Source organism: Salvelinus fontinalis, chromosome 40, assembly GCF_029448725.1.
Source record: "Salvelinus fontinalis isolate EN_2023a chromosome 40, ASM2944872v1, whole genome shotgun sequence".
In the NCBI taxonomy this organism is placed as follows: Eukaryota; Metazoa; Chordata; class Actinopteri; order Salmoniformes; family Salmonidae; genus Salvelinus; species Salvelinus fontinalis.
Window position 1 is genome coordinate 28,871,327 of NC_074704.1, and position 26,387 is coordinate 28,897,713.

At 43.2% G+C, this 26,387-nt stretch overlaps 3 protein-coding genes across 6 annotated transcripts; 1 reads left to right on the forward strand and 2 right to left on the reverse strand.

Moving 5' to 3' along the window:
* Window positions 1-1,273: 1,273 nt before the first annotated feature.
* On the reverse strand, window positions 1,274-9,847 carry LOC129839029 (DNA-directed RNA polymerase III subunit RPC6). 2 transcript variants are annotated; one of them, XM_055906287.1, is made up of 9 exons: window positions 9,694-9,847; window positions 7,532-7,649; window positions 6,383-6,450; window positions 6,184-6,251; window positions 5,706-5,818; window positions 5,372-5,515; window positions 4,893-5,000; window positions 2,538-2,729; window positions 1,274-1,478 (listed from the first exon to the last, which is right to left on the reverse strand). In XM_055906287.1, exons 1-9 carry the CDS (start codon window positions 9,750-9,752, stop codon window positions 1,401-1,403), a joined length of 948 nt encoding a protein of 315 aa, XP_055762262.1. In that variant the 5' UTR covers window positions 9,753-9,847; the 3' UTR covers window positions 1,274-1,400. The 2 variants fall into 2 exon arrangements, with proteins under 2 accessions (XP_055762262.1, XP_055762263.1); XM_055906288.1 differs by having other exon boundaries at window positions 7,532-7,627; window positions 9,694-9,784.
* LOC129839030 (double zinc ribbon and ankyrin repeat-containing protein 1-like) lies at window positions 9,847-24,469 on the forward strand. 3 transcript variants are annotated; one of them, XM_055906291.1, is made up of 9 exons: window positions 10,029-10,289; window positions 10,392-10,455; window positions 11,074-11,185; window positions 11,563-11,611; window positions 12,687-12,768; window positions 12,884-13,001; window positions 13,439-13,537; window positions 22,938-23,981; window positions 24,223-24,469. In XM_055906291.1, exons 2-8 carry the CDS (start codon window positions 10,400-10,402, stop codon window positions 22,980-22,982), a joined length of 561 nt encoding a protein of 186 aa, XP_055762266.1. In that variant the 5' UTR covers window positions 10,029-10,289; window positions 10,392-10,399; the 3' UTR covers window positions 22,983-23,981; window positions 24,223-24,469. The 3 variants fall into 3 exon arrangements, with proteins under 3 accessions (XP_055762264.1, XP_055762265.1, XP_055762266.1); XM_055906289.1 differs by lacking the exon at window positions 10,392-10,455 and having other exon boundaries at window positions 9,847-10,110; XM_055906290.1 differs by lacking the exon at window positions 10,392-10,455 and having other exon boundaries at window positions 9,847-10,110; window positions 24,226-24,469.
* LOC129839028 (cysteine-rich protein 2-binding protein-like) lies at window positions 17,660-26,387 on the reverse strand. Its single transcript, XM_055906286.1, has 11 exons — window positions 26,143-26,387; window positions 25,107-25,392; window positions 24,627-24,748; window positions 24,212-24,333; window positions 23,788-23,969; window positions 22,978-23,403; window positions 22,057-22,664; window positions 21,667-21,800; window positions 20,981-21,156; window positions 20,450-20,640; window positions 17,660-19,533 (listed from the first exon to the last, which is right to left on the reverse strand). Exons 2-11 carry the CDS (start codon window positions 25,363-25,365, stop codon window positions 19,360-19,362), a joined length of 2,394 nt encoding a protein of 797 aa, XP_055762261.1. The 5' UTR covers window positions 25,366-25,392; window positions 26,143-26,387; the 3' UTR covers window positions 17,660-19,359.

The following is a 26,387-nucleotide window of genomic DNA, read 5'->3' on the forward strand; positions in this document are numbered from 1 at the left end:
GAACTGGAGGTACTGGGTTAGAGACACGCACCATAGGGAGAGTGCGTGGAGGAGGAACAGAGTTCTGGAGACGCACAGGAAGCCTGGTGCGTGGTGTAGGCACTGGTGGTACTGGGCTGGGGCGGGAAGGTGGCGCCGGATATACCGGACCGTGAAGGAGTACACGAGCTCGTGAGCACCGAGCCTGCCCAACCTTACCTGGTTGAATGGTCCCCGTAGCCCTGCCAGTGCGGCGAGGTGGAATAGCCCGCACTGGGCTATGCTGGCGAACCGGGGACACCATTTGTAAGGCTGGTGCCATGTACACCGGCCCGAGGAGACGTACTGGAGGCCAGATATGTTGAGCCGGCTTCATGGCACTTGGCTCAATGCTCACTCTAGCCCGGCTAGTGCGGGGAGGTGGAATAACCCGCACCGGGCTAAGCACACGTACAGGAGACTCCGTGCGCTCTTCCGCACAACACGGTGTCTGCCCGTACTCTCGCTCTCCACGGTAAGCCCGGGAAGTTGGCACAGGTCTCCTACCTGACTTCGCCACACTCCCCTTTAGCCTCCCCTCATGAAATTTTTTGGTGAGCCTCTCGGGCTTCCAGCCGCTCTGCCTTGCTAGCGCCTCATAATGCCGCCTCTCCGCTTTTGCTGCCTCCAGCTCCGCTTTGGGGCGGCGACACTCCTCTGGCTCTGCCCAGGGTCCTTTTCCGTCCAGAATTTCCTCCCATGTCCATTCCTCCTGGTACCGCTGCTGCTGTCGCTGCTGCCTGTTTCCACGCTGCTTGGTCCGAGTTTGGTGGGTGATTCTGTCCCAGGTTTTCTTCCTGGGATGAAGGAGAGGACCAAAATGCAGCGCGGCTAGTGTTCAACATGTTTAATTAGACGAATAAACGGTAACACTAATACAAATAACAAAATAACAAATGTGAAAACCGAGACAGCCCTATCTGGTGCAGACAAAACACAGAGACAGGAAACAATCACCCACAAAATCCCAACACAAAACAAGCCTCCTATATATGATTCTCAATCAGGGACAACGATTGACAGCTGCCTCTGATTGAGAACCATATTAGGCACAGAAACAGACGAACTAGACACACAACATAGAATTCCCACCCAGCTCACGTCCTGACCAACACTAAACAAGCAAAACACATAAGAACTCTGGTCAGGACGTTACAGTGTCCATCTTCAACACTTTCATAAGTGCTAGATGAAAATGTAGCGGCAGGATACAATTGAGCTTGTTACATTTCCCAAGGAGAGTAGACATTCTCAATCAGGTCTTAAAATATTTATTAAGCCCTGTATAAATAAAAAATATATTCAGATGCATCAAAGGTTGCTAGAAAAAAAATACACATGAAACTTTCTCCACAGAGAAACTAAACAAGCTAAGTCACTGGTCAAAAGTCCAGCCACTCTGCCATATACACACAGTTGGAGGGGGATATCTCGCCTCCTTCGTGACAGTCATCAAACACCTAAGAAAAGAGACGTAAATAAATGTACACTCCTGGAAGAATCCTGCATCATCAAACCTACATAATACTTAATTTCCCTTTTTCTAACACTTCCTGCTGGCTATCTGGCTACAGGTGAAGTACCTTTTAATAGAATTGGTAAAACACTTAGGATCAGAAATATGCAGGTCTCCTTCCTTTCCTTCTTTCTGCCCAGCCCTAGGTCAAAACATGCCGTTCTAGTATTTGACGAGTGACTGGGCTCTCCAATGTCCACACTAGCATACCACTTACGGCCAAACTATACAGGGCATGTGTGTTTACGTGTTTTCTACATGCGTCTCTGAAGCGTTCTCAACTGATAAAGTGGCTGGCGTTTTAATTTGTGCCTCTGTTTGCTGTTTTTGGTGCAGCAAACTATAAACAACGCTAATGAAGGAAACCACAACACTAGTGATGTAGTTTGGGTGTTAGAAACAGTGTACAAAATATTAGGAACACCTTCCTAATACTGTTGCAACCCCCTTTTGCCCTCAGAACAGCCTCAATTAATCTGGTCATGGACTCCACAAGGTGTCAAAAGCGTTCCACAGAGAGCCATGTTGATTCCAATGCTTTCCCACGGTTGTCGAGATGTCCTTTGGGTGGTGGACCATTCTTGATACACACGGGAAACTGTTGAGCGTGAAAAACCTAGCAGTGTTGCAGTTCTTGACACAAACCAGCGCGCCTGGCACTTACTACCATAACCCGTTCAAAGGCTCTTCAATATTTTGTCTTGCCCATTTACTCTCTGAATGGCACACATACACAATCCATGTCTCAATTGTCTCAAGGCTTGGAAATCCTTCTTTAACCTGTCTCCTTCCCTTCACTGACACTGATTGAAGTGAATTTAACAAGTCATATCAATAAGGGATCATAGCTTTTACCTGGTCAGTCGGTCATGGATAACGGTGTTCCTAATGATTTGTACACTCAGTGTATATCCCAATTGCAATGTTTAATACCAAGTGATATGCTGGTATGGATATTGAAACGGAGCCACTTGGCTGCTGTTGCCTGTGAAGGAGGGCTCACCGGACAGAGGCCACAGGGCGCCTTGACCAGGCCTGTGGGCTGGATGATAGGGTTGACCCCTCTGTACAGCTTCATCTGGCCGTCCACACTGCCCACAGTGCCCTCCTTGGCCGCGATGATGGTCATCTCCACCTTGCCGTCGTAGATGAGCGTGTTCAGAATAGTCTCAATGTCCTCCATAGACAGGTCCACCTGCACAAAGTGCAATATTCAGACTTTCAACCTCCATAGGAAATACAGTTGAAGTCGGAAGTTTACATACACTTAGGTTGGAGTTATTAAAACTCGTTTTTCAACTACCACAAATTTCTTGTTAACAAACTATAGTTTTGGCAAGTCGTTTAGAACACCTACTTTGCATGACACAAGTAATTTTTCCAGCAATTGTTTACAGACAGATTATTTCACTGTATCACGATTCCAGTGGGTCAGATGTTTACATACACTAAGTTGACTGTGCCTTTAAACAGCTTGGAAAATTCCAGAAAATGATGTCATGGCTTTAGAAGCTTCTGATAGGCTAATTGACATAATTTGAGTCAATTGGAGGTGTACCTGTGGATGTATTTCAAGGCCTACCTTCAAACTCAGTGCCTCTTTGCTTGACATCATGGGAAAATAAAAATAAATCAGCCAAGACCTTAGGAAAAAAAACTGTCGACCTCAACAAGTCTGGTTCATCATTGGGAGCAATTTCCAAATGCTTGAAGGTACCACATTCATCTGTACAAACAATAGTATGCAAGTATAAACACCATGGGACCACGCAGCCGTCATACCGCTCAAGAAGGAGACGTGTTCTGTCTCCTAGAGATGAACGTACTTTGGTGCGAAACGTGCAAATCAATCCCAGAACAACAGCAAAGGGCCTTGTGAAGATGCTGGAGGAAACAGGTATAAAAGTATCTATATCCACAGTAAAACAAGTCCTATATCGACATAACCTGAAAGGCCGCTCAGCAAGGAAGAAGCCACTGCTCCAAAACCGCCATAAAAAAGCCGGACTACGGTTTGCAACTGCACATGGGGACAAAGATCATACTTTTTGGAGAAATGTCCTCTGTTCTGATGAAACCAAAATGGAACTATTTAGCCATAATGACCATCGTTATGTTTGGAAGAAAACGGGGGAGGCTTGCAAGCCGAAGAACACCATCCCGACCGTGAAGCACGGATTGGTAGCATCATGTTGTGGGGGTGCTTTGCTGCAGGAGGGACTGGTGCATTTCACAAAATAGATGGCTTCATGAGAAAGAAAAATTATGTGGATATATTGGAGCAACATCTCAAGACATCAGTCAGGAAGTTAAAGCTTGGTCGCAAATGGGTCTTCCAAATGGACAATGACCCCAAGCATACTTCCGAAGTTGTGGCAAAATGGCTTAAGGACAACAATGTCAAGGTATTGGAGTGACCATCAAAGCCCTGACCTCAATCCCATAGAAAATTTGTGGGCAGAACTGAAAAAGCTTGTGCGAGCAATGAGGCCTACAAACCTGACTTAGTTACACCAGCTCTGTCAAGGGGAATGGGACAAAATTCACCCAACTTATTTTGGGAAGCTTGTGGAAGGCTACCCGAAATGGTTGACCCAAGTTAAACAATTTAAAGGCAATGCTAGCAAATACTAATTGAGTGTATGTAAACTTCTGACCCACTGGGATTGTGATGAAAGAAATAAAAGCTGAAATAAATCACTCTACTATTATTCTGATATTTCACATTCTTAAAATGAAGTGGTAATCCTAACTGACCTAAGACAGGAAATGTTTACTAGAATTAAATGTCACGAATTGTGAATTGAGTTTAAATGTATTTTGCTAAGGTGTATGTAAACGACTTCAACTGTACACAGCAACTGTATTCTGAAAGGTGAGACTGTTACAGTTGTTACATTTGACCCCCTCACATTGTACCCTTTTCACCGTATTTGTACAGAGTACCAACCATACTGTAATGAAACCACAGGGAGCAGGTCTCGAACCCTCAACCTTCTAGTCCGAAGTCCACCGCGCTATCGACTGTGCCGCAAAAGCATGCTCGAGCGGCAGAGTCGATATCCACGCTTATAAACCCAGGGTCGTTACAATACTTTGTTGGCTTGGATATTTTATTTTCGCATGGACCTTTCCAGCCCATTACCTGCAACTATTGCAGACTCATAACCAGGCCAGCGCAGACAGTACAGCTCTGTTTGGTCAATAGTGTGAAAATAGTCATGTGGACAATTATCCCCCGGTCCTCACCAACCAGTGGAGGATTCCACCCTGGTCTTGACAACTTTGGCCGTTATTGGCAAAAACGTGACAAAATTGCGGTCAAAACCGAACAGAATGTCACCAGCAGCAGTCTCACCTTGCTGATGCCGAGTTCACAAATATACTTCCACACTTCGTGAGAGGTGGCAAAGGAGCTGTTTCTTTGGACCATGGGGTTCTGCTTGCTGTCCCTCGCCACCTCGGCCTAGAGGGTGACAAATAAACCAACATGACCGTAGAAGTTATGTCCTAATAAACTCTTGGTTACCAGATAGCCTATAACTAGGAGCCAGAGTTGTTTCTGGCTATGTCAACCAGCCCTGCATTTAGAATTAGAAGAATTTTAGGGTGCATTCCAAAACAAATGCTAGTGCCCCAGAAGCCGTATAGATTGTCTTTATGGCATAATCTATTAGATTGAAGCATGCTTCACACTGTTCCCAACACTGATGTGCTCATATCAGTTAATTAGTAACCTTATTTCCAAACATTTACACGACAGAACACACCCATTTCATTTCTGTGACTTGTCCATTGTAAGACATTTGTCCCACTCCCATTCGGTGGACCCTTCACCTTACTCTGAAGGAATTTGAAACACTGCTGATTGAGAACCTCCACAAACTCAGACTCAAAGTCCTGGTCACTGTACCAGGCTCCCCCAGTCACCGAGCGGTCTGGCTGCAGGTTGTACAGCATGTAAACCTTCTTCTTTGACGCCTGGACAAACAACAACAACTCATTATAGGTGAGACTAAACACTTACAGAGTTTGTATAGCATGACTGCTGATGCATTCATATTATTAAATTATTATTAAATTATTAAGTGGTACTTTTTTTGATTCAACCATATCTCTGGTTTTTAAAACATGTATTTTAGAATATCTTAGTGTTTGGAGCTCGACTCACAGCCACTGATTTCACAGCCTTGATCAGCTTCTTGCTCTCTAGGTTCTTGAGGATCTTGTTGATCTCTGTCAGAGGAAGGTTGCTCTTATATCTAATGTCCCTACTCCAGATCCCTGTGTGAAGGCAAGGGGACAGTTCATGAATATACAAAATGGAAAGAACATTTCAAAGAAATACAACAACGGAAAATAATGTTGTGGTGGATACTGTGAAGTGTCAAGTGTGAACTGTGCGAGTTGGCCAGGTTTGAATGGACTTGATGGCCCCATCCAAAGACAACACCCATCTCTTACCCCCATAGCACTTGAGTAGATTGGAGAGGATCGGATAGATGTAAACAATATGCGGAAAATGTCACCTAGCCTATCAGAGGGAAAGGTGAAGCATTTGCTTATACCTGTCTGATCCACCCAAGTAGGCTACCTAAGGGTGTAGGGGCTAGGGGTTGTCTGGACAGGACGCCTCTGAAAATCCCTACCTTTGTTTCCTGCATCCTCAATGACCTGATAGACCAGCTTCTCTTGATTGTCGGAGCCTTTCATTTTGCTTTGGGACATAACAAACACAGCTGAAGTTCTGAATCATCCAGAAATAAAAGTCCTTCCTGAAGGCTTCCTTCAAAAAAAAAAAAAAAAAAAAAACATTGTTAAATGTTGAATGACGATGCTGACATTTACCTTGCTGCCTGGGCATCCTTCATGCGGTATAGAAGACCTGAGCTGTTTCGTAGAAGGTCCAACTGACCCTGTGTGCACAAGATTAAACTCGGTTACAACATTCCCATCCTCAGCATTGCGCTGTCAACCAGAACTATTGAGCCAATGTTTGGAAAATCTGATCATTGATGAACACATGGATCTATCGTGCATCATGTTCTTTACCCTCATGTTTTTGTTACTGACCAACATGAACACGAGGTCATGACAACATTATCGTCCAACGCATATTACGGTAGTATCATTTATTGAGGAGAATTGACAGTTATCGTCGTTGGTGACAACATTGTGATGTGACAGACGATAGCCTAATCTATTTCAACTTGACTGGCAGTAAAGCGCAGAGTCAGGCAGCCCTCAGCAGGAAAGCGCATTGGTGGACATTCTGAGTAAACTGCCTATATTCCTATTTGCTAATGCACACTCCTTAACTAACCTGTGTCTACCCGTTTTTAAAAAACGAATTTTTCCCTTCAATAGGAATACAACTTTAGGCTATAGGCGTACATACACTTTCAGTTTTATGCATTCTGGCTTTCATGCAATGGAACAGTGAATTAATCTAACGGAGTTCCCTTTCAGAAAGTTGTTTGAATTGCTTCAAAACATAATGTAGGGGATTCATAGTTTGAAAGACAAACAATAGTGGTTTATAGAAAAACTGTTAAAAAAAATCCATAGGCCTACAGTTGAGCAACGCTTACTAAGAAATAAGTTATCCATGCCAGGCCAGCTTAATCGCTCCATGCGAATTGGCCCAACAGTCCTCCTACCAGGCCAATCACAAAAGCTTTAAGACAAGTTAGTTTTAAACAGTGTATAGCCTAAGAAATTGTCCTAAAAAGTTGCCACTTTCAAAAATACACAAATTTAAGTCGTAGGCATGTTCTAAGTACATAATCACGATGGAACAAAGGCTGATATCGCCCAACCCTAATGTACAAATCCACTCAACGTACCCATGACAGTGAGATCACAAACTCCTCTGTTTGTGATCTTGTCAACACCATTCTCATTGTCAAGCCAAACATGTTTGGCATGACAATTACATAAGGAGTCGTTAAGAGAGCAGAAACGGACGGGCACCCAGGCTACACCTGTGCCACTTACCAATGACAGTAGTCTGTTGATGGCCATGGCTCTCTGTTGAGCCTCCAAATTAGGCATGTCATTCTGGATCACCTGGTCTGTTATTCCACGAGGGAACTGTTGACAGAGCGCCTTTATCCTTTATAATATCAGAGTATACTATAACGTTACATTAACGTTAGTTAGCAACCTAGCTAGTCAGGGCATCAGATTTACTATAAACTCAACTATAAATATCTTACTGCTTACTTAAATTATGATTGATGTAGCTAGATAGCTAGTCTAACTAGTAGATGAAGATCATTACAGTAGCTAGTTCATGTATTACACAGTCATGGCCAAAGGTTTTGAGAATGACACAAATATACATTTTCAAAAAGTCTGCTGCCTCAGTTTGTATGATGGCAATTTGCATATACTCCAGAATATTATGAAGAGTGATCAGATGAATTGCAATTAATTGCAAAGTCCCTCTTTGCCATGCAAATGAACTGAATCCCCCAAAAACATTTCCACTGCATTTCAGCCCTGCCACAAAAGGACCAGCTGACATGTCAGTGATTCTCTCGTTAACACAGGTGTGAGTGTTGACGAGGACAAGGCTGGAGATCACTCTGTCATGCTGATTGAGTTCGAATAACAGACTGGAAGCTTCAAAAGGAGGGTGGTGTTTGGAATCATTGTTCTTCTTCGGTCAACCATGGTTACCTGCAAGGAAACACGTGCCGTCATCATTGCTTTGCACAAAAAGGGCTTCACAGGCAAGGATATTGCTGCCAGTAAGATTGCACCTAAATCAACCATTTATTGGATCATCAAGAACTCCAAGGAGAGCGGTTCAATTGTTGTGAAGAAGGCTTCAGGGCGCCCAAGAAAGTCCAGCAAGCGCCAGAACCGTCTCCTAAAGTTGATTCAGCTGCGGGATCGGGGCACCACCAGTACAGAGCTTGCTCAGGAATGGCAGCAGGCAGGTGTGAGTGCATCTGCACGCACAGTGAGGCGAAGACTTTGGAGGATGGCCTGGTGTAAAGAAGGGCAGCAAAGAAGCCACTTCTCTCCAGGAAAAACATCCGGGACAGACTGATATTCTGCAAAAGGTACATGGATTGTACTGCTGAGGACTGGGGAAAAGTCATTTTATCTGATCCCCTTTCCGATTGTTTGGGGCATCCGGAAAAAAGCTTGTCCGGAGAAGACAAGGTGAGCTCTACCATCAGTCCTGTGTCATGCCAACAGTAAAGCATCCTGAGACCATTCATGTGTGAGGTTGCTTCTCAGCCAAGGGAGTGGGCTCACTCACAATTTTGCCTAAGAACACAGCCATGAATAAAGAATGGTACCAACACATCCTCCGAGAGCAACTTCTCCCAACCATCCAGGAAGATTTTGGTAACGAACAATGCCTTTTCCAGCATGATAGAGCACCTTGCCATAAGGCAAAAGTGATAACTAAGTGGCTCGGGGAACAAAACATCGATATTTTTGCTCCATGGCCAGGAAACTCCTCAGACCTTAATCCCATTGAAAACTTGTGGTCAATCCTCAAGAGGCGGGTGGACAAACAAAAACCCAAAAATTCTGACAAACTCCAAGCATTGATTATGCAAGAATGGGCTGCCATCAGTCAGGATGTGGCCCAGAAGTTAATTGACAGCATGCCAGGGCGGATTGCAGAGGTCTTGAAAAAGAAGGGTCAACACTGCAAATATTGACTCTTTGCATCAACTTCATGTAATTGTCAATAAAAGCCTTTAACACTTATGAAATGCTTGTAATTATACTTCAGTATTCTGTAACATCTGACAAAAATATCTAAAGACACTGGAGGCAGCAGACTTTGTGAAAATTAAAATTTGTGTTATTCTCAAAACTTTTGGCCACGACTGTACAGTAACGTTAGTTAGCTCACTATAGCTACATGCATCAAACTGTCATTGTCAAACTTGTGGGACTAGGAGTCAAGGGTTGAAAACATTGGCTGAAAGAATTGAAACGCCTTCTTTAGCAGATTTGTTTAGTTTTATAAGGCAGATTTAAAAGTATCTAAGTCCCTTGGTCTATGTCTTGCTAGCTAGCGTTAGTTGGCCAGATGTATCCCATTTGAGCAAGTGAAAATAGATAGGTAATTTAGCTAACTAGATTGTGTGCTAGCCTATGCTAGGGACTTCTTGACAGCGACAAACCTGTTTTCAATGTCTACAGGATCTGAGGATTCTTTCTTTACTTTCTTTACATCCGCCATCGTGGAAAGTTGTACAATATTATATAGGTAACGCTAGCTAGCTAGCAATGCAATTCATCAACAATTGAACATGTGACTCTGAGTCCAAGTCGCATTTGGGTGGCTATATAGAAGCCCGGAAATTGCCTTTTAAAAACGTAGAAAATACCTTTCACTGTAGTAGTTCAATTAATTTATATATGTATTTCTTTCCTAAGCCTATTGTCATCAGTATTTTAGTATTTAGTGAGTGATTTGGTGCATTTTGTAACAATAACACATTCTTTGATAATGGTTTATTATAATGAAAGAGCGTGCGAGACATGCATAGAACGCGGTGGATTACATTTCTATGGCGCGGCCATTCAACGTTTTCCAGGTATTTCAGGAATAGCAAGATGATAGCTAATATAATAAAAGTTGAGAATAAACGATGAAAACATCGTGAATCCTGCCATTGGCTGTGGTGGTTGCTAAGGTGTAACGTTATGTTTCTCCGTTGCTGCATCGCATCTGCTTTGTAACATCAGCGGAAACTGTTCAAAGCAGCTATAGCAGGTTAAAAAAAATATTTTATCTGTCTTAAACACTTTATAATAACACATGTCACTTTTGCAATGGTCTGATGAAAATGTTTTTATCGCGGCATTTTTATTATAGGACCGAACATGACAGCCGGTTGCATTGTGGTGCCTCATCACACCGATTCGAATCCCCCCTCCTGGTAAAGCTAAGCATGAGATAGACACCACAACTCCTCTTGAGATCAAATCATGCGTGTATCCATAATGTGTGGAGGATGCATTAATATATTGTATGTACCGCATTTATGTTTGAATATTGTTTTCACATTGTTTCATAGTTTTTTGTGTGTGATATCCACAATGCACTGATAGATTACATCTACCCTAGATTCAAAGGTTTTTGACAAACAACATATATTGCTGCCTAGATATCCCAGATGTCACTATCTACTACACTCTGGATGGTACTAAACCAGAGGTGATGAAGAGACCAGGGTTTGGAGAGAACAGCACTTTGAAGTATAGCGGACCAATATGCTTACCTGAGGACAAAGTGTCAGTCATAGCTCTGGCTAATACCAGGTTGAATTGTGAAAGGATTCTACAAAAATATATCACACAAAGACATGTATTGTTTCATTGCCATTCAGTCCTGGGTTAAATAAGATTTTGTTTCCCTTGTACCGTGGAATTAACATAAAAGTCCAAGCAGGGATACCCTAAATACTTGACTTTTTTGATCCATGTCTGGTGCTGTTATATTATTATAATTGCTATTATGGATAATAGATGACTGAAACTGACCTTATGTTTATCAGCCTTGTCACCAAGCTATTTCTGGTGGAGTATGTGCCCTCAGACGAGCCACCTTCCATTGAGGACAAGGAAGAGAACTTTCTGAAGGAGTATGAAGGAGGCCTCCCTAGACAGGTATAGTCAGGCATATTTGCATGCTAACTACTTCATGTCAATGTCGTTTGAAGTTTGACATGTAATGACAACTTATGATAAGATATGTCAAATTGCCGGTTTGCATTACAGTTGCTATGAAGCTAAAGAACTTGACTAAAATGTCATGCTTCTTCACAGATTTGTTGCAGAAGCCTAGCAATGACGTGACATAACTGACACAACAGTTATTACATGTTAGGCTACACCAGGCATCCTCTTGAAAACTGTATACATCACAATGATGGAGCATTCAAACAAATGTGTTACCATCTGCATCAATATGTGTTCTGAACAAGCTGAGGTGAAGCTGAGTATACTGTTACTGTGGATCTATTGTATTGCTCTGTTTCTCACAGGAGATGGGGACAGAGAACGGTTCTGGAGATGCCTCACTGAAGCTTCAAGGTATGTCTAATTTAATAACTTTTACTAATGAGCAATTTACACTGCCTAAACAACATGACAAAGATAGCCCTTTAGGGAAATTAGTATTGAGCTATTTCCCAATGCCCTATAAAAGTAAAAGTCACAAAAATATTTGTGTATACTTGACCATACTGCGGTCATGCTGTAATGTAAGTACTAAATATCATATTCATATGCAATGCACAACACTGTTATAAACTCTATCATAATTTATAAATGCTTGTCTCAATAAGTGCAAGCTGCTGTGTCAGTGCATACCATTGAATTAAGAATTAGAATAGGATCTCTGGTGCAAACACTGTCAAACTGACATTTACTATATATATATATATATATATATATATAAATATGGAGATTCATATAATACTTATAAACTTTATAACATTCATAAGCTATCAATAATACCCTTTATAATATGAAGGGGATTATTGATCGTTTATGAATGTTATGCAGTGTAAGAGCGTGTACGTTTTGGTAATAGCTGTGTGTGTCTTCTTTAGTCCCAAAGACCTGCAGGCCCCCTTAAGGTCCATGGTTCCTCAGCAGCCGTCTAGGGCTTATGTCCCTTGCTCCGGAGCCCATGTCTTCACATCGTTCTCAGACACTGGTACATTCACCAAAAATATATTGTGAATATTATTTAAGCAATAAGGCCCGAGGGGGTGTAGTATATGGCCAATATACTACGGCTATGGGCTGTTCCTAGGCACAACGCAACGCCCGGTTTATAATTCTATTTATATTATCAATTATATTATATCATTATTACGGTGATGATGGTGACTGGTAGTAATATGGTCAATTATCAGAATCTGCTAAGAGTTAACAAATACATTCATGTGACCCATGTGGGAATCAATCCCACAACTCTGGTGTTCCAAGTTAGCCTATTAGCCTATTCTACCAACAAAAAAACAAAAAATTCTGCATGGACATTCAACATGAGATCACAAACAGGCTGCCATGCAAAGATGATCAAATCATATGAGCAAATACAGCTCCTTACTTAGAACGCCACAGAACATGAATTATTTGCTGTTGAATGCTCTTTCAGACTGCAAGCTTGGAAGACAGTCCTTTCAAAAACCTAACCAGCACTCAATGTCAAGGATCCAAAGGGAGACAGACTGTCTGAGGTGAGTGAACAGAAAGCGAGAGAGAAAGAAAGAGAAAAAGCATGAGACAAAGATGCAGAGAGATGGTTTCTAATGGAGAAGCGAATGATCTCTCGCAACTTCTACCTTTTCCCAGGTGTGCTAAGTGCTTGAGCCATCGCCCCTCAGACCCCTTTGCCCGATTTTGTCTGCAGTGTGGCATCGCTGTGCCGCCTGTGCCAGGCCAGAGGCTGCCACCCACAGAGGGCAGACAGGTATCACCCCAGTCCTAAAACCACCTTCTACTATTAATACTGCTACTATTGTTAACATTTTGTTGATGGCCTACTCTTTGATTGTATGCACATTTTACAGTGTGGCATTTAACATTAGGTCAATCTTACTGTGTTTGTTTTACCCTATTAAGATGCAAAAAAATGCCACCACAAAATAATAGGAATTCAGGGAAAATCCCGAAAAGTATTTGGAGATACTTTTGCATATTGCAGTATATAGCTGCAAAATGGAAATGCAGTTTTGTGTTATGCAGTGTTTTAGGTCGTTTTTCCACTTTGTCACCCAAGGCTAACAGGTCTGTGTATTCTTTCAGGCCTTTCAATTCAATGTTCAATTTGGCCTGTGTGTTCATTCTGGCATTTCAATTCAATTCAATGTTCATCAGCCCAGGTTTGGGTTTCTCTTTTGTCTTTAGATGGGCTTGTGTGTCCACTGTAAAACAATGGTAAACAATGGCCTGTCAACACCCCCACATGTATGGTATGTGAGGCCTCCAGCTCCAGCCTCAGGCCAGGTAAATATGAAGTTTACTGCCACAAACACTCCGCTTTCAAGCATCTTGTGACTATGCACATCTACACGTTTAAATATAGACTACTTTATTTGGGGGTGTGTTAACATTTACCTTTTACCTGATTGTATTAGAGTAGCCTAATTATCCTTATTATGCTTAGTTTAGACTTGTATAAATGCCTAGGTTTTTGTTGTGGTATGTAATTAGTCAGAAAGCAAGTGATGGTCAATTTCTTCAACAAATGATCAGGTCTATATAATTATCAAACATACATTAGTAATGGAAAGGAAACACAGACTCTTTGTTTAAGTATTAAAAATACTCCTTTAGTAATACAATTTGAAGGCAGAAGTTGGTACAGAGTACAGTATAACAGTATATGATAGTTTCTCCCCAAGTTCTGCAAAATGTCTAAGACATCCTGTAACTCATATAGCCTCCCCAATCCCCGGTACGTAACTTTCCCTGGCAACAACATTTTAATAAATCTAGCCTCCCCGATAGCAAGAACCATCTTATCAGCAAGTAAAAACTCAGAAGTGGATTTGACCGAAACTTGGCCTTTCATCACAAGGTGAACAAGTGTAAGCATCTTCTGACAGGGGGATGGTTTCATCAGGTCTGTGGCAGCCTTGTGTTCTCAGAAAACCAGATAACCACGGTGGGATCCAGACAGGAGGAGTCTGAATGTAGACACCTTCTGATAGTGTCTGAAGGTCACAACACTCAAAACAGGTTAACACACATCATAACATAATTTATTAACCCTTTAAAAGGTATAAGGCCTTGGTTTAACCCTATTTACAAGCAAACTACAAATAAACTCAGCAAAGATAATTAGTAACAATCCAAATAACTTCACAGATCTTCATTGTAAAGGGTTTAAACACTGTTTCCCATGCTTGTTCAATGAACCATAAACAATGAATGAACATGCACCTGTGGAATGGTCGTTAAAACACTAACAGCTTACAGACGGTAGGCAATTAAGGTCACAGTTATGAAAACTTAGGACACTAAAGAGGCCTTTCTACTGACTCTGAAAAACACCAAAAGAAAGATGCCCAGGGTCCTTGCTCATCTGCGTAAACGTGCCTTTGGTATGCTGCAAGGAGAATGAGGACTGCAAATGTGGCAATAAAGGCAATAAATTGCAATGTCCGTACTGTGAGACGCCTAAGACAGCTCTACAGGGAGACAGGACGGACAGCTGATCGTCCTCGCAGTGGCAGACCACGTGTAACAACACCTGCACAGTATCGGTACATCCGAACATCACACCTGCGGGACAGGTACAGGATGGCAACAACAACTGCCTGAGTTACACCAGGAACGCACAATCCCTCCATCAGTGCACAGACTGTCCACAATAGGCTGAGAGAGGCTGGACTGAGGGCTTGTAAGGCTTGTTGTAAGGCAGGTCCTCACCGGACATCACTGTCCGGACATCACTGTCAACGTCGCCTATGAGCACAAACCCACTGTCGCTGGACCAGACAGGACTGGCAAAAAGTGCTCTTCACTGACGAGTTGCGGTTTTGTCTCACCATGGGTGATGGTCAGATTCACGTTTATCGTCGAAGGAATGAGCGTTACACCGAGGCCTGTACTCTGGAGCGGGATCGATTTGGAGGTCGAGGGTCCGTCATGGTCTGGGATGGTGTGTCACAGCATCATCGGACTGAGCTTGTTGTCATTGCAGGCAATCTCAACGCTGTGCGTTACAGGGAAGACATCCTCCTCCCTCATGTGGTACCCTTCCTGCAGGCTCATCCTGACATGACCCTCCATGACCCCTGCGTGATTTCCTGCAAGATAGGAATGTCAGTGTTCTGCCATGGCCAGCGAAGAGCCCGGATCTCAACCCCATTGAGCACGTCTGGGACCTGTTGGATCGGAGGGTGAGGGCTAGGGCCATTCCCCCCAGAAATGTCCAGGAACTTGCAGGTGCCTTGGTGGAAGAGTGGGGTAACATCTCACAGCAATAACTGGCAAATCTGGTTAAGTCCATGAGGAGGAGATGCACTGCAGTACTTAATGCAGCTGGTGGCCACACCAGATACTGACTGTTACTTTTGATTTTGACCCCCCCTTTGTTCAGGGACACATTATTCAATTTCTATGGAACTTGTGGAACTTGTTCAGTTTGTCTCAGTTGTTGAATCTTGTTATGTTCATACAAACATGTTAAGTTTGCTGAAAATAAACGCAGTTGACAGTGAGAGGACGTTTATTTTTTTGCTGAGTTTATATGTAACCAAGTTGAATTAGGTAAACGCACTTCTCAATTCAGTCACATTAGTTTGCGAGAGAAGATTTTTATGATAGCCTAGCGGTTAGAGCATTGGGCCAGTAACCAAAAGGTTGCTGCCTGGTTTGAATATCCGAGCCGACAAGATGAAAAATCTGCCGATGTGCCCTTGAGCAAGGTACTTAACCCTAATTTGCTCCAGGGGCGCCGTAGTACTATGGCTGACCCTATAAAACAACACATTTCACTGCACCTATCCGGTGTATGTAACAATAAAACATATATTAAAACATATATACTGTACATATACTGTATACTTTAGTTATTGTATAATATGCTACAGACAGCCAGCTTAATGTAACTACACTCCGAATATTTTAGAGTTGAATATCACACTTACCTTCTGAGAAGTATCTCTCTCAACATATTGAGAGCATGAACTACCATGCGGAGTTTATACAACCAGGTTTCTCCCATTCCGCTCCTACTATTACTAGTACATAGCCACTGGGTCTGCAGGCTTTTGTTCCATCCCATCACTAACACACCTGTTTCAAATAATTATCTAGTCATGGTTTCAGTTTGGACTACTAGAATCAGTGGTGTTAGTGAGGGGCTCGAAATGAAAGCCTGCGCATCCAGTAGCTCTCCAGCACCCACCCTGTGATAGACATAGTGAGTCTTGTGCATTATCAGATGTAGGCCTACATGTTGTGATTGTACACATTACAGGCTGACTACACCGCTTGCGTTGCAAAATACATTTAGAAATATATATTATTCAATTATTGCACCCACACTGCTCGCGCGTGTGCCAACGAGCGTCTGCGTTGCCACGGGCTAAAATAGAAGTCAGTTCTATTTCTGACGCAGATCGCGCTGCAAGTCCTGCCTCTCCCATCTCCTCATTGGTTTATAGAAGCAGGTACCCACGTGCCATCTCCTCATTGGTTATACCCACGTGGGTGACTGAAAGACGAACGAGGTCGGTGGCGGTTAATGCACCTAATTTATGAAAGTTGCCAATCGCAATATAAAGTCAAGAGAAGAAAAAGCCTAGAAGGAGGAGAGATGACTAGATTTGGTTGACCGTTTTATGTGTGGATTAATTGTTGCAGTAGAGAACCTTGTGCATTTCAGGTAAAATAACAACTCAATATTTATTTCCCAGGACAAATTAGCTAGCAACAGCAAGCTAGCTAAATCGGAAAATTAGCTAGCAAGTGCAAGCTAACTAGCTAAATTGCCATACATGTTTAATGCTTTTCGACCTGTCCCCAAATTAATGTAATTGGTTCAGAGTTTGTTTTGATATTTTAACCTTTGTGTAGTGATCGCGTTTGGTGTGGGGGGACAAAATAAATGTATGCACGATGGCGCACACGGTTTGGATTCCGTGTAAGAATACATTTTTTGAGAAGTCAAGGTGCTACCTTAGGTTTTTTTTACATTTTTCTCTCTAGGTTGTTTTGGGCAGTCAGAGTGCCCTGCCACTTCCATCTGGAGAAGGCAAGATGGTGTCCTGTTCTAAGTGCAGTATTGGTTGTAGCCAAACTGACACTCAAAAAAATGGCTGACCAATGGAGAACCATCATCCACACCTCCCACTAAAGCCCGCCCACAGCGGTGGGGTCAAAAGTGCAAACGAGGAACTAGTTTCAATCAACAAAAAGTTTCAAAAGCAAAAAATTAAAAAAGATGCACTGCAAGCAAAGGGGCAATCTAGCCAAAATTGAGGGTGGTTGATAGCGAAATGAAATTGGAGTTTTGTTTTCAAATACATTTTTTGTTCTCAAAATCTTTTTTGGGGAATAAAATGCATAACGTTTTGCGCTCTATTACAAAATATTTTATTGCAAATTGTATTCATTTAAAAAACATTTTTTTTATTACTTTTGAAGCCTCTTTTTTTTCTTTCAGAACAATTCTTTTTGATTGAAAATAAAAAAGTTTTGCTCTAGACAAATGTACCTCCATAGTTTTGGCTCTGTACTCCAGAACTTTGAAATTAAACAATAACTATGAGGTTAAAGTACAGACGGTCAGCTTTAATTTTAGGGTATTCTCATCCATAGAAATTACGGCACTTTTTGTACATAGTCCCCCCCAGTTTAGGGAACCAAGAGTATTTGGACAAATTCACATAATCAGAAAGCATTCATACCCCTTGACTTATTCCAAATTTTGTTGTCTTACACCCTGAATTTAAAATGGATTTACATAATTGTTCTCTCTTACCCAACTACAAACAATACCGCATAATGACAAAGTGAAAACATGTTTTTAGAATCAGAAGTATCTCATTTACATAAGTATCCACACCCCTGAGTCAATACATGTTAGAATCACCTTTGGCAGCAATTACTGCTTGGAATCTTTCTGGGTAAGTCTCTAAGAGCTTTGCACACCTGCATTGTACAATATTTTCCCATTATTCTTTATACAAGTCTTCAAGTTCTGTTAAATGGGTTGTTGGTCATTGCAAGACAACCATTTTCAAGGCTTGCCATAGATCTTCAAGCATATCTAAGTCAAAACTGTAACTCTGCCATTCAGGAACATTCACTCTCTTCTTGGTAAGCAACTTCAGTGTAGATTTGACCTTGTGTTTTAGCCTATTGTCCTGAAAGGTAAATTCATCTCCCAGTGTCTGGTGGAAAGCAGACTGAACCAATTTTTCCTCTAGGATTTTACCTTTAGCTTCATTCCATTTTTTTTCTTCTTGAAACTCCCAAGTCTGTGATGATAACAAGCATACCCATGACATGATGCAGCCACCGCTATGCTTAAAAATATGGAGAGTGCTACTCAGTCATGTGTTGTATTGGATTTGCCCCAAACATAATACTTTGTATTCAGGACAAAACATGTATTGCTTTGACACATTTTTTGCAGTATACTTTTTTATTCTGTACAGGGATCCTTTTCACTGTCAATTGCGTTAGTATTATGGAGTAAAAGTACTGTAATTTCTAAACGGTTCACCCAATATGGATGACAATACCCTCAAATTAAAACTTTAACCTCAGTCATTGTATAATTTCAAATCCAAAGTGCTGGAGTACAGAACCAAAAGAACAAAGAATTTGTCACTGTCCAAATACTTTTGGATCTCACTGTACAGTATATTCCAGCAAGCAAATGAAGACAGAATTTGCATTGTGAGTGAGTTTTTCTTTAAATAATTGCCACTTGGACTGCAGAATTTTTCAGAAATGCAAGTGTACAAAATTACAATCAAATATCGTCCTTCAGTCTCTTCTGTGGATCAACAAAAATACACCTCACCATAGGTTCTCACAAATATAATGACCACAAAGAAATGGTGTAACATAAAATGGATACACTGAATAGCACAGGCATTTCCAGATGTATTTTTTCCTCCTTCTGACTGGTTGCCTGTATAGAAATATAAACTCTACAACAGACAAAGCTCCACAGACAACGACAATTTGACTAGTACACTCAATATGGCTACCAGTTCACTAATGGAACGTTAACTTACATGGGAATGTCCATTCTAGTAATTATATTTCTATGGCCTGAATACTGTCCTATCCCGTTTCCTGTCTCACCGCCGTAGCCGCAGGAAGAAGGCGTGTCGGCACTCCTTGCTGTCCAGCGGGTAGTATTTGTCATAAAAGTCCAAGATGTACTCCTCAGTCTTGAAGCCAAACTTCTGGTATAGGAGCATGGCGGGGTTACTGGCCGAGACGTGTAGAGTGACGTCTTTTCCCATGCAGGTCTGTGGGGGAAAGAGAACCTTGCTTGAAAAGACACCTTCCCTTTTTTCAACCACTTAACCGGTGCTGTTGTAGATCGATCCAAACAATTTAAGTGACTTTCATGGTTATTTATTTATAGTTATTTCTAGCAGTCTCGAGCTGACTCGACTAATTCTAATGTAGCCGTTGGGTCAAGTTAGTCCCTGGTCTAAAAAGCACTAACCACCAGTACAGTGACTTTACACAGTGTACAAAACACCTTCCTAATATTGAGTTGCACCCCCTTTTGCCCTCAGAACAACCTCAATTTGTCAGGGCATGGACTCTTCGAGGTGTTGAAAGTGTTCCACAGGGATGCTGGCCCATGTCGACTTCAATGCTTCAATGTTGTGTCAAGTTGGCTGAATGTCCTTCGGGTGGTGGACCATCCTTGACACACATGGGAAACTGTTGAGTGTGAAAAACCCAGCAGCATTGCAGTTCTTGACAGACTCAAATCGGCTCCTGGCACCTACTACCATACCCCATTCAAAGGCACTTACATTTTTTGCCTTGCCCATTCACCCTCTGAATGGCACACATACACAATCAATGTCGTAATTGTCTCAAGGCTTAAACATTATTCCTTAACCTGTCTCCTCCAATTCATCTACACTGATTGAAGTAGATTTAACAGGTGACATCCTTAAGGGATCATAGCTTTCAACTGGTCAGTCTGTCATAGAAAGTGCAGGTGTTCCTAATGTTTTGTACACTCAGTGTCTATTACAATGACGTGTATATGATGGCAATATGGCTCTATATAATGTGGTTTAGAGACTATTAAAGCTGCACTTCACCACTTTATGTAGACGCCAGTATAGTGCTCTTTTAACTGCTGCTTGCAACTGTAGTATAGTTGTTTTAATAATCATTATTATGATTTTGTTACCATACCTGAATGAGATGGTAGATCATGAATGTAGCGATCCCAGCCCTCCTCCACTCGGGATGCACCAGCAGGAAGGAGATGTAGGCCTCGTTGTACTTCACATCCGGCACCATGAACCCAAAGCCGATCACCACCTTCTTATAAAGGACCACTACGCTGAAGTCTGGGTACTGGAGACACTCAGAGAGATCCACGCCTGATAGGAGATTCAGAGAGAAAATCAGCCATCAATCTAAAACTGAGGGAAATATGCCTCAACCCCAAATGAATGGAAAAGATAATAACTGACTAAAATCAGGAAATTAGATGATGCTCATCTTTTCCATTCATTTGGAATTGAGGCATATAGCTGGATCTACACAACGGATGGCCTGGAATATAACTCGACACAAGCATACTTTTGAGGTCTGGAACATCTGACAGACTTAATTTTTTAAAATTAAATGTCCCTTTTAAGTTCCCAGTCTGACATGTAAAAATGATCAAGTAAAATCAAAAATCAAAATGTGATAGTATGGCCCTGTTCAGTCTCCTACCTGGCCAGAAGATGTCGTGGCACATGGAGTTAACGGAGGGGATGTGGTTGGGCCGGACGTAACAGTAGTCGATGGGGGCCTCTGGCTTGGGGACCCAGCAGGGGTCCTTCCTGTGGGGGTAGGCACGGATCTCCGCCAACAGCTTCAGCTTCATAGGCTTGTTCTCGTAGTCCCTCCTGGTGATGGATTCATTAGTGCACACCGTAGCAAAACGTTTTGCAATGGGAAACATTTCGCAACCAAAACGAGAGTTTCTTATTGGAGAAGTTCAAATAGTCACTCTGTTTCAGTCCATTTTTTTTCTCTCGATTTGGTGTCTAGTGAATATAACCAAGGAGATGGGATAGAAAATAAATGCCATGAATAGAGCCAACATGATTTCTTAATTTATGTGTCAGAGAGGAATGACTATTCTTCATAATGTATTTCAATCTGAATGTAACAAAGATATTGGCCACGTTCAGGAGGGCTACATACTGCACGTAATAGATTAGAAACGGCATGAATTGAGCCACAATAATATTGATTCCTTCCATGCTGTGATTGTTATACCTCACCTTGAGTATCAGGGTTTAATTACAGGTTAATGTCATAGGTCAGTTGGTCACAAATGTCTCTTACCATATTAGGGGTATAAAGGCTGCATGTGGTGTGCCTCATGAAGGAGGTAAGGGCGTGTGGCATACCTTATGAAGGGTTTGAGGATGCGGGAGGTGTACGGGCTCTTGATGCCTTGGTCTATGCTGGCGTCGGAGCCCATGAGGCGATGCCAGAAGGACACTGTGGGCTGGTGGTACCCTCTTCTGCTGGACACCGTTGTCTAAAGGGATCAAATGCATTCCATAGACGTGTGATTGAAGCAAAAGACGTATCACGCATGTGATATAATGTGTTTGGAAATATTCAAACCATTCCTCTCGTTCGTGACCACTCATAACAAATCTGAATTTTATCATAAATCCACGTAGCAGAGTTTTTATCCAAAGTGACCAACAGTACAGAGAGTGCATATATTTGTGTATGTGTGTGATCTGTGCACAAATTTGACATCTGTGCTTGTGGTAGTGAAGGTGTACCTGGAAGCGGTCGAGGATTCGGAGGTCCTGGCTGGTGGTGCGGTACTTCCCCGCGCCGGAGCCCTCGTAGCGGCCCTGTCCCCCCTCCTGGGCCCCGTACAACCCTCCCACCAGACTGAGGGTGGCACTGACCGCCTGGTCAATGTCCAGCAGGGGGAGCCCTCTCTGGCGCTTGGCCTTCCTCACCAGTAGCTTCCTGTGCAGCCGCTTGGCATGCGCAGTCACCGCCAGCGCTTGTGGACAAGCCTCCAGGCGCTGCAGCAGCACACGCTCCTCATACAGGCTGAGGGGGGCAAACCGGGGCTCTGAAGGTGGGGAACCCTTCCCCTTCTCTGTTAAGGCCCCCCTCCTCCTCTCCCCGCCACCCCGGGCCCCCCTGGCCACATTGGATTGGCCATCGCCGTGCCCCCGCCTCTCGTCGTCTTCATCATTCCGGCCGCGGCCCTCCTCGTCGTCACTCTCTGCTTCCTGCTTGATGTGCGCCCCTGCCACCCCAGGCCGCAGCTTCTTGCGAATGACAAGGGCGCCAGTGCCCAGGGACATACTGGGTGAGGGGATGTACTCGATGCCGGGATCGATGACGCCTTCGCCGTCCAGCTCCTCGTCATCTGGAGTTTCAAATCAGAAAGGGGAAATATTAACGATACATTCTGGGAGATTTCCAGCCATTCACTGATAATTTCAACTAATTAAATACCACTTTTGAGTGGTATTCATTCCTATAGCACTACAGACAGATACTGTATATCATAGAAATCAATTGATATTTTGGCTTGTAATGCACCTTGGAATATTGCTTCATTGTTGACGTTTTTTGTTGACGTTCATTGTGCCATTAAATGCTATCAGACACCATTTCTCATCTTGCCTTTTCTATCTAGACTAAAAACTCCAAGATCAAAGGGGACCCCGACTTCTTACCGTGAAAGAGCGCCATCGGTGGCATGACGTCAGGGATGAGGTCAGCCTCCGACAGCAGGCTGGGCGTGGCTGAGTGGGAGGCGGGGGTGCCGGGTGCAGAGAAGTCCGGAGAGGGCGACGGCGAGGGGCTGGTGAGTGGCGTTCGGTCCGATGAGCTCATTGAGGAGAAGTCCACCACCTCACCTTTCTCCAGGACCAAGTCGGGTCTCCGCCCGCCGCCACGGCCGCTGAACTTGACAGGCGTGGAGGAGGCGCTGTGATCCATGTACCCTGCCGCCTCCTTCTGCGCCCGCCGGATGTCCTTCGCCTCGTGGGTGCGTGAGCGCTTTTCTTTCAGCTGCATGGCGCTTTCCACCGGATTCCGGCCCACGCGCTTCCGTAAGCCTTCCACCGTGATGATGGGGTCCAGGGTTGGCTTGGAGGCGGCTGAGAAAGTAACAAACGCCAGCTAAGCAAATTGTTAAACAAAAAGGGCTCTAAATGCTCAATCAAAAACACATGCATGTACAGTCGCCTGGAGGGGTGAATTTATTTTATACAACAGTAGCTGCTTATCCCTCAAAAGCATATAATTGATTCACACAACAGACTTTGCACAATTCTGCAAACTGCTTAGGGTTAACTACCTCTAACAATAGAAGTGTGAATTTATCCCTGTCATTTTTAAAGTCATATCCCTCCTTGACTTTTCCTAAATAAGTCTATTTAACACACTGACGTTATTATAATTTCTTTTATCACCAAATAATATTTTGGTTGTGTCTGAAAATGTGAAAACTTAAGGTTATTTATGAGTGTTCTGCAGTTCACCTTTAGACTTTAGGGAGGCCACCGAGGACTTGTCTCCATCTGGGCGCAGGGTGGGTGGACGATTCTGCACCAGCTTCCACCAGCCCGGCTCGCCAAACTCCTGGGCCCCTGAGCGGAAGAACGTGGGGCTCCCCACCGACAAACAGCCCGCCACTGTGCTCCACCATGTGGAAGTCTTCTTTCTGCAGGTGAAGGTGAGGCGTCAAAAACACTAACCATTTACAAAATACTAGACTGGAAAAGAATAATTCAAACATAGCTCTTCTGTCCACAAAGGTTGGGTCAAGTTCCAAATCTGTCCGCTCTTGATATTCTGATAATTGACTGAACGATTATCAAGTTTTGTTTACACTTTTAAGGTTGTATGCAAACTTATCAAAACCTTACCCACTGACAACCAAATTAATGTTGTTCTCTTTCTAACCTGCTGCCCAGTAGGAAGGTCCAGTGTCTCCCAATAAAGGCACAGATGTCCTCCTTCCATCTAAAGTAGCCTTGACGCCCCGTGCCCTCCAACGAAAGGTTGTACATGGCCAACATAACCACCTGAAATAAAACAGAAAACAAATCGAACTGCAATGAAAACCAGGAAAATAAAATATGACATTCGTCCAGTACTCATTTCAGAGTGCTGTTGCCCAGAACAAATATAATCACTGAAATAAAGTCTACAGCAATATACCATACTTTGCAATTTTATACTTGTTCATACTGTAGATAAGGATCTTGCCCCATATGTTTTTATTAAGGTGTTCCTCTTTTGACCCTGTTCATGTTATTATCTTATGTAAGCTGCACTACAAATCAGTTCTTTATTGTAAACATTGTGGCACATATACCTGTTGCCAGGTGAGTCTCATCCTCTCAAAGGTCTCCTTGACATCTTCCGTACAGTCATAGCAGGTGAACTTGAAGAAGTTGTCTCCTTTCAGGTAGCTGGGTTGCTCTCCGTGCAGCTGTGCTGAATGGTGGGGATGAGAATAAATAGACCGCTAAGAGACAAGGCATTCTGTTCATTTCATTCTCATTCTTTATTTGAAAAGCATGTACGGTGCAACAGGACACGACATCCAAATAAAGACTTGTGCGAATTTATAGAGAAAAGCAGCAGCCCATTTTAATATCTATGGATGGACAGATAAGGCCAACCCCACTGAAATTACTGAGGAAATAACTGCGCAAAATATACTCTGTCCAAATCGTTGTGATTTGCAATTGTCATGTGATATTGAGAAAGAATTACGCCCCGTCACAGGGAGAGGTCGCTCTCCCTCCCTGCTTTCGGTGCGCCCCCAGGGACTGCCTTGCCTTCCTCTCACCGATGGGGATCCACTTGTGGCACTTGTCGCAGTAAAAGGCCATGTCCTCGTTCCGGCCACCCTCGGTGTCCTCCCCCAGATCGCTGTTGAGCGAGTCACCGCTCTGGTCGTGCGAGAGATCCACCGAGGCTTGGTCTTCCGACTCCACGATGAGCAGCGTCTCACCCTCCACCTCACCCTCCTCCAGCCCCTCCGAGGCAGAGGTGCACATGGCCTCATCTTCCACTTGGCCCCTCTGCTCACCACCGCTTTCCATCATCACCAGGTGGAGTCAGACAGTCTAATCCTGTGCAGAGTCAAAAGTCACAATTGTGTAAGAACATTACCTACTACCTAACTAAACACTATGTATAGCCTACCTTTAGGGAACTAACTGCATGCTACGCATCGGCCTACATGTTCAAAACCAGTGACAATCAATAGCTATCCAGAAGGGTGGCAATGGCTTCTGCAGTGTCAGCTAGTTTACTCCAAACCTGTAATTGATAAATCATTGGCCAGAGTCTACAAATATGTCTAAGGCATGGGTGCTCATTTGCACAAAGACAGCCCAGTTTGAAAGAAAACTACGGTGTACTACATCGCTTTATCAATATTCTAACACGAACATTAGCCATAGCTACATAACAATTGTGAAGGCTGTTGTCAAAGTAGTTGTTGTTATGCCTGTGGTTGGTCGGAGCCCTACTGCCCTGATTCTCTCCTGTCACGCTCTGCCTTGAGCTCCTTGGTCAGACTTCGTTGCTCGAGCACTCGCAGATTCTCTCTACTCTGTCTAAAATGATGGCTAGATGTGCTGTTGCTAGCTAGCTACCGTTAGCTGTCTGCTAGCAGAAAAGCATGCAGATGCTAACGTAAGCTAAGCAAAAGGTAATGTTTCTCCCGACAACGTTCTCAATGTAGCTAGCTAAGTTGCAACGGACTTTTGCATGGGAAACACTGTACCCTGCTAAGATACATGGCTAGATAGCTAACGTTGTCTGGGAATTGAAGCATACAGTAATTGAGCTGGTCCGCAGGCGAGCTAATTTTTTACCTCTTGGTCCCAGTTTTGCTTGAGATGCACTCCTGCAACGGTGCTCAGCGTAAGTGTCTCAGAAACGCCTAGTACAACTTTAGAGGTTGTATACATAGCTAGCTATCTAACGTAGTATTGCATGTAGTTTGGAGACACAGGGAATTGCTAAACAAGGAGTTGGATAACGTTAGCACAGCACAGGACATCTCAGAAACGTGTCGATGAGTTTAGGCTGTGGAGTAGAGTACCGAGCAGAGTACCGA

What these genes read in the sequence shown, in the direction of transcription:
- LOC129839029 (XM_055906287.1), bottom strand. Translation starts at nt 9,752, where the DNA reads ATGGCGGATGTAAAGAAAGTAAAGAAAGAATCCTCAGATCCTGTAGAC. An exon ending in AGGCTGTGAAATCAGTGGCT is followed by an intron (nt 5,516 to 5,705) that starts GTGAGTCGAGCT and finishes TTGTTTGTCCAG; the next exon opens with GCGTCAAAGAAGAAGGTTTA. An exon ending in TCAAATTCCTTCAGAGTAAG is followed by an intron (nt 5,001 to 5,371) that starts GTGAAGGGTCCA and finishes GTCACCCTCTAG; the next exon opens with GCCGAGGTGGCGAGGGACAG.
- LOC129839030 (XM_055906289.1), top strand. Translation starts at nt 10,055, where the DNA reads ATGCATAGAACGCGGTGGATTACATTTCTATGGCGCGGCCATTCAACG. An exon ending in TGCCTCACTGAAGCTTCAAG is followed by an intron (nt 11,612 to 12,686) that starts GTATGTCTAATT and finishes ATGCTCTTTCAG; the next exon opens with ACTGCAAGCTTGGAAGACAG. An exon ending in CAGCTCCAGCCTCAGGCCAG is followed by an intron (nt 13,538 to 22,937) that starts GTAAATATGAAG and finishes TTTTCTATCTAG; the next exon opens with ACTAAAAACTCCAAGATCAA.
- LOC129839028 (XM_055906286.1), bottom strand. Translation starts at nt 25,365, where the DNA reads ATGATGGAAAGCGGTGGTGAGCAGAGGGGCCAAGTGGAAGATGAGGCC. An exon ending in ATCCTCAAACCCTTCATAAG is followed by an intron (nt 21,157 to 21,666) that starts GTATGCCACACG and finishes ATCCATCACCAG; the next exon opens with GAGGGACTACGAGAACAAGC. An exon ending in CCACGACATCTTCTGGCCAG is followed by an intron (nt 20,641 to 20,980) that starts GTAGGAGACTGA and finishes ATCTCCTATCAG; the next exon opens with GCGTGGATCTCTCTGAGTGT.